Raw genomic sequence first — 7,298 nt, 5'->3', positions numbered from 1 at the left:
TCTTATGCTGTAGCTTTTTCGTGTTGATTTATATTATCAGACATTTTCATTAACCCTTGTAATATCTCTGAATAAATTATTGTTCTTTTTTAATGATAAAATTTCTGCGTCTTTCTATAAATCGAGTTATTTATTTAGAAATACCTTAACGCTGTGATTCCATTCTATTGCATGCAACACTGGAGAAGCAGAAGAGATATACAAGATAATAGATTGCGATTTAAAACGCACCACACAGCGATAAGATCTCCTATACCCCCCTTGTGAGTTTGACAATTTGTCAATATATAGCTAAAGGTTTTTGTTATCTTTTTATCCCATGATCATCTCGTCTTAAACATGTTTTTAAATTTTATGCGCGGTACGCGTGATTTTTTAAACGTGAACCGCTCCATTGGTGTATTGGTCATAGACAATTAGTAAACATGTTAGTTAAGTTTGAGGTAGAATGATGGAATAGTATTAAAAAACAACGCAACCAAAAAAAATACCATCTTTTATGCAGAAATCGTTGAAAACTGTAGCTGACGTTGGACTATATATTTGATATATTTAAAGGAAAAATTACATTCAATTGGACATTCAATTCAAAGGGAATATTGTTTCATTTTTAACGTTTTTTTTTTTCTTCTGAATTATGGATGAAGAAGTGGGAAAGACTGAAAATAATGATACAGTGGACATGTTCACAACGTTACAAGAACACGAACTGAAAGTCAAGGTTAGTTCAATTTCATTTTATCTGCTTTTTATGTTTTCCTTTATTTTGTTTTTGTTTTCCTGTGTTGTTTTGATGTAAGAGAGCTATTCATTTGTCACTTGCGAATCCCCCTCCCACCACCACCAAAAAAGCAACCAGTGCAAGTTTTATTTTTTCAGAAAAGACCCTCATATGGCAAATTCTATGCAATAACCTATTTTTAACTGTAGAGATTGATTGTTTTATTAAGGTGAATTTTAAGCCAATTAAAAGACGAAATGTTTCATACTTCTTTTACATAATTATAGGGCCTCTCTATTTTTTTTTTTAAATAAAAAATCCTTGATCCGCCCTTCATCATAAACAATAAAGACATTCAATTTATACATTTATAAATATCTGTCACAAATCAAATTAGCACGATTTGATATTTGTTACAATTATTACATACAATGAAATTCCCTGTAATCTGACCTGGTGTATTTGATCCAAGTGTGTATTGTTCGCTCGTTGCTATGGCGGAACAATGACTTTAAATCGGTTGGATTTTTCTGTTTATTAAAGTATAGAGTCGAATTTCGGCACAAGTACATGTGCGCCCGCCTGTCTATAGATAAAAGATATATTTATTTGTGCATGTACTGTCCCAGTAAATCAGAACAAAAAACAGGCACCCAAATTTATAAAATGCGAAACAATTTGGATCACCTGTTATCAAAATTAAATTAATGTCTACTGTTTACATGTACAAATGTGCATTTCACGGATATATCTATTTTCTGCAACATCAGAAAAAAAATCAGATTCAACCAAGGGCGTGGACTGAGTTCGGTTCTCTCTCTCTCTCTTCAATAAACTCGAATTTCAAAAATACTTACCAGACTTCTATAGGTTCTAGGCACAAGAGTATTGAACACTTATACAAAAAAATTCCTAAGACATTTTAAGTGCTAGTTTTTGTAAAAAAAAAAAAAAAAAAAAAAAAGAAAGAAAGAAAGAAAAAGAATAGTAAAGTAAAGTAAATTTAGATGGCTTACTGAGAAACTTGTATAAAATATTCTGTTTCTTGTATTTTTACTCCTAGTTGCTACAATTAATGATAATTTTTTTTTCTAAGTAAAACCAAAATTGGTACTTGGTACAAAGTTGAACACCTTTTAAGATGTGGATTTTAAATAGTTCAATCTGTTTATAATATTGGATTTAAATGATCTCAAATTTTACAATGGCTGCGTTTCTCTGAATGAAATGTGTGGGCAAGAATACTTCACTTACCAACGTGTCCTGCAAACAAAATAAATCAAACTAGCAAAGTATTTCAATTAAAACTAAATACAAATGTATACTAAATTGTCAGATTTATACATTTAACCCCCAACCCACCCCAAAAAGAGTAGAATTTCTGAAGAGTCAATCATATTTATCTTAATTTTCATTATATTATTTTTTTTAACTAAAATTTGTCAAACAAAAGGAAATCTAAACTAAAAATAAAAATGAACCCGAATTTTCGATTTTAAAGAAAAAAAAGGGGGAGGGGGCTTGTACGAACAAAAATATTTCTGCCTTAAAAATTGTGTCCACATGTACAAATAGGCAGCTCATAAAAATTTAAAAATATATAATTCGTAAACAATATAGAATGTGGACCTTAGAGGATCAGGTAAGCAGTTACCGAGCGTATGTTTAAAAAAAAATCAATTCTGTAAGGCAAATCCAGTGTGTAAAGAACCTCTATGATTGTTCATCTTTTTTAATGAGGCGACGACAGATATCTCCTACTGCTTATCAAATATGCAATAAATCTATATTGACATTCAACAGGGCTTTAATTTTTTCACTAACCGATAGATTAACGACCTATTTCCTGGGACATTTGAATATGTGTTTGTTTTGTGCGAGTTTTTCAAGGTTATAAAGCTTCCCTTCAATAACTTTAGAAGAAAAGTTTACTTCAAAGATAAAGGGGGGGGGGGGAGGAATAAGTCAGACAGTTTAATTGTTTAAAAAAGTGTTTTAATTCAAAAAAAAAAAAAAAAAAAAAAAACTCTGAGATCGTTGCGTTGTTAAGCAAGCACCTGTGGCTTAAGGGACATATCCTATTTGGTGTCCTTAAAATAATTCAATTAATTTTGAATATGACTACATATCATAAAGAAAAAAAAAGAACTTTGTTTAAACAAGAATATTAAAAAAGAATAAAACGTAGAAAATGTGTTGAAAATTCCTATGATAATTTAGAACAAACTTCCGTCTTTGTTCCATGCCTCTGTTTGACACTTGTCTTTGTTTTTCTTTGAGTGTATCTGCGATCTCATACGAGACAATATATAGATCTTCACCTAAGCACTTACTCGTTATGTTCTCAAATTTGCACCCCCTTCACAGTTCGGGGTTATTTGTTGTAGAGACAAATACCCCTCCATTGGTACGTTACCTAGCAGCTTCTATCTTCTGAAATTTAATAAGCTGATTTACTGTTGAAAATATCACCGTTTCGAATGCACATATCGACGGAGGGTTTCGAGTAAAATGATACTCTACAACGTATTACTTGCATCATTTAAATGAGGGCAATATTTAGGAGAGAACTAAAAACGTTCTACTCCATTTTTTTTAAATTCAAAATTGATAAACGAAAGAGGGAAAATAAAGACAAAGGCCTTTTCTGTGCTATACATGTATATATAAAACTCGAATAAGTACATGTACATAATTTGGGCGGACCACGACATTGTAAAGAAATTAGGTCATCAATCGATTCTGCTTGATTAGGTAGATTTAAACGCATTATGTTTGCATTTAAGCTAAACATAAACAAAATATGAATTGTGTAAATAGATATACATACGTAATACCGCGCTATAATTAGGGAGAGCTTTCCCGAATTTTTAACATGACACATAGCCATTCTTGATAGTTCTACTACAGACGTAAAGATGCTTAAAAGTACTTTGTTTCATTTAGGAGCTTAGAAGTGTGTTCGTGGACCCTCCCAAAGAAATGGACCCTCAATCCCGAACGACAAAAGAGAAGATCCAGGCTGGTTTACAGGGAGTAAGATCTGATTTGTGTAAAATATATTTCGTAATATTGATCCCAATGTCTGAGATCCAGGCACGATATCAGTTCTTCTAATCTCAATTTTTTTAAATTGAATTATTGATCCAGATTTATATATCATGTTAAGCATTAAATGCTGTTATTCTTTAGATAATGTCTTTGGTGGTCTGTGTTTAAATTATCTTCCCTCTGTTTTTCCCATTTTTTTTAATCATATATTAATGATAATAATAAATATTTAGGTACTTGTTTTGTGCTCCTTAATACTTTTACATATTTATTTTTATTTTTTATTTATTCATTTATTTTTTATTATTTTTTTTTATTATTTTTTTTGTTTTATCTACATGTATTTGATTTTAGTTATGTTAATTTTTTTTAAACCCAATATGCTACATATATAGTGAACATAATTGTTTATATGTGTACAAAACTAGTGAGCCCTTAATAGTTCCTGTAATGTAAGTCTGTATACAAACAAAGAATCAGAACTTTATCAGGTACAGTTATGGGTGTCATTTTCATTTCTGTATTTTTTTTTTTAGATAAACACTTTTTTTTAAGTTTTAACTTGATCAATATCTCGTACATTGTAACTTGTTATACATTGAATATTAGTATTTTGTTCATTGACCACATTTTTTTATTTGTAGGTTAAAAACAACTCCAAACGCTTTGTGAACTTTGTGAAAAGTAAGATTCGGAGGAAAGAGAAGGAAACGATTGTACAGGACGTAAAAATCGTGCAGGAGGATGACGAGACTTGGGCGAGAAGATCCGTAGGCAGCGCCGCCTCGCGGTCAAGTATTGACTCCAAACTGTCGTCTGGATCTGATAACAACGTAAAAAACACAGACATTTTGAGTGATTGTGAAAATGAAGAGGTTGAAGAATGAAATACACGGATAAAGCAAGTTTTATATTTCGTAAATTTGAAATCAGTTTGGTGCTGTTTTGTGCAATTAAGAGTTCAATACTGAGACAAGTTCATGGAATATAACCTACTTCAGGTTTGAGGACCAAGTCATCGAAATGTTTCACAACTTCCAATAAGTCTAAAATAATTTAGGAGTTGCATGAAAGAAAAAGGATTGTAAACCTTCCATTCACTGTACTATCTTTGTTCTATTTCTTTAAAAAATAAAATATCTTTAGAACTGAAAAAAAAACACTTTTCAGACAGTTACGCAAATCCATATATTTTTAAAAATGTTACTTGAAACTCTTGTCTATTACAGACAGAGACAGATTAATCATCTTTGTTATTGTTTGTTTTGCTTTAGTAACAGACAGATTACAAGTATTACTTTGTAATCGATGTCAACAGAATGGTCAGGAAACAAAATAATTTGAATCTGAATACCATGTATTCTGTCATCTTTTGTTTATAATATGCCTCATCATATTTATTTATTTATTGTAAATTACAATGACGATTTGTACTTTTGATTTTCCTTGTTTGTGATATTGTTAACATGAAGTGTTTGTGAGTAAACGCTTATCAACGGTTGAACTTTATTGTCTTTTTAATTCGACTGTTATTTTAAAACACCCCACCCCATGAAAAAGCAAACAAAAAAGGTTAAAACATAGTACGAGGGATGTCCCAGAAAAACGCGAATTTTTTTAATATTTCAAAAACTATCCGACCAAAATAAATAATTTTTTGCCCCTTGATGGGAAAACATCGGTTCATTAATTTAGCATCACAAGTAACAAACATATGAAGTTAGATGCAAAAATACCTTTACTTACAGATGTAGATACATGTATTGTCAAAAGTAGTGACGTCGGGCGATAATGCGGAGCACCAAATTATCAAGCAGTACTGTTGAGCGGAATATGATTTGTTTGGTAAACCAGCAAATTGAAAAATCGTACTTGTAGTTCTCAAATAAGAAATTCAATATTGTAGTTCATGTCGAAGCACAAATGGACGTACATGTACACACATGGGAGTATAGTAATTAAGTACAGGCATGTACAGGCAAGAAAAAAGATCTACTGTTAGACGTATTACAGACTAGACTTATTGTTTTAATGATCTTTGATTATTCTTTTCCTTTTATTTTTGAGCAATTGCAACATGTCTTCCTCTATAAGTTTATTTTGTTTTATTATAGAGTTATTGAATCGACATTCCGTGGATCCTTTACAGAATTGGTAATATACTCAGATGACCGCTAACACCCCTGATTCTCTTGTTAATTTATCTCGAATGCCAGAGAGATCGCGAGAGAGAGAGAGAATTTCTAAATAAGTTTCCAAAGAATGAATGAATTAACAAATGAAACTTTTGAAGCAAGAAATATATAAAACTGAAACATCAGAGAAAAAAAAAACTAATTCTTGGTCATGATTGAGTATCAGGAAAAAAAGAAACCGATAACCAATTACAGCTGATGTAACAAATCAGAAACCGATAACCAATTACAGCTGATGTAACAAATCAGAAACCGATAACCAATTACAGCTGATGTAACAAATCAGAAACCGATAACCAATTACAGCTGATGTAACAAATTATAATCTTTCGCCGAGTACATAAAAGACTTATTTGATAGCTAGGAATATTACATACTTGTTTAAACTTCATAATATAATGATATTCATAATAGAATGATATAATAAACTCATCAACTGCCACTAGGGTTTAATTTTCTATTAAAAGAATTACAAGAGATATTATATCATCTTTTAGGTTCATGTTGACTCAAATTTGAACTCCGTGCAAAGATTATTCAATAAACAATATCATGTAAATAGAAAAATATAAAACTCAAATAAACTGGTAAATGTATAACCGGCTATTGCCGTTATAGTAAGCTGCAAATTAAATTAGAGGGTGCTGCTATAAGGCGCGTGTTTTTCCTCTGTACATGTGTAATTTTGAATGATGTTTTCTAGGACTTCTGATGGTTAAATCTACAAGAGCGTTGTCGAAAGAGCATTAGAATTTTACTTATGACTTTTCAAAATTAAAGAAACAAAATTACTTAATCAACTCTTAGCACGTGTCAATAAACCTACATTGTAATGCATATTTTAACAAAAATAGACAATGGTTCACAACTTTCAAACACGTCGATCACGGTGTTCTTGAACATGTATGTATAAAGCATAGACATCGCACGGCCCAATCATGTAACGTACGCTAAACTTTCTGGTTTTACTTCTTTAAACCAGATGCCTTTTAACCCCACTGGTTACAGTAATAAAGGAAGAAAAGTAGCACCAGGCGCGGATCCAGGAATTTTTTCCAGGGGAGAGTCCACCCCAACCCAGAAATTTCTTGACAAGCAAAAAAACAAAACAAAACAAAAAAACAAAAACATAAAATCCAGTTCCCAAACGTGAAAAATACCTATTTCGTGATTGTGATGGTGGGGTCCACGTTTTCTAGGGGAGGGGGGGGGTCCAAAGTCATTTTTTATTTGCTTCAGTATATATACTTTTAATAAGTAAGTAAGTAAATAAATTATTTATTATAGTGACATGTGTATTATACAGTAATACAGTGTATTTTACAACAATA

At 31.2% G+C, this 7,298-nt stretch overlaps 1 protein-coding gene across 1 annotated transcript; it reads left to right on the top strand.

The window, feature by feature from the left end:
* The first annotated feature begins 386 nt into the window (after window positions 1-386).
* LOC133202121 (uncharacterized) lies at window positions 387-4,977 on the top strand. Its single transcript, XM_061337897.1, has 3 exons — window positions 387-721; window positions 3,668-3,757; window positions 4,417-4,977. The coding sequence occupies exons 1-3, from the start codon at window positions 638-640 to the stop codon at window positions 4,657-4,659; spliced, it is 417 nt and encodes a 138-aa protein (XP_061193881.1). The 5' UTR covers window positions 387-637; the 3' UTR covers window positions 4,660-4,977.
* The last annotated feature ends 2,321 nt before the right edge of the window (window positions 4,978-7,298 follow it).

This window comes from Saccostrea echinata, unplaced genomic scaffold, assembly GCF_033153115.1.
Source record: "Saccostrea echinata isolate AGI-Se365-2 ecotype Australia unplaced genomic scaffold, CSIRO_AGI_Sech_v1 ptg000046l, whole genome shotgun sequence".
Classification (NCBI taxonomy): Eukaryota; Metazoa; Mollusca; class Bivalvia; order Ostreida; family Ostreidae; genus Saccostrea; species Saccostrea echinata.
The sequence above is the reverse complement of the archived record's forward strand: the minus strand, read 5'-3'. Positions and strand labels throughout refer to the sequence as shown.

Excerpts from the sequence above, each read along its gene's own strand:
- LOC133202121 (XM_061337897.1), top strand. The coding sequence starts at position 638 with ATGGATGAAGAAGTGGGAAAGACTGAAAATAATGATACAGTGGACATG. Across the intron at positions 722-3,667 it reads AACACGAACTGAAAGTCAAG|GAGCTTAGAAGTGTGTTCGT; the intron begins GTTAGTTCAATT and ends TGTTTCATTTAG. Across the intron at positions 3,758-4,416 it reads TCCAGGCTGGTTTACAGGGA|GTTAAAAACAACTCCAAACG; the intron begins GTAAGATCTGAT and ends TTTTATTTGTAG.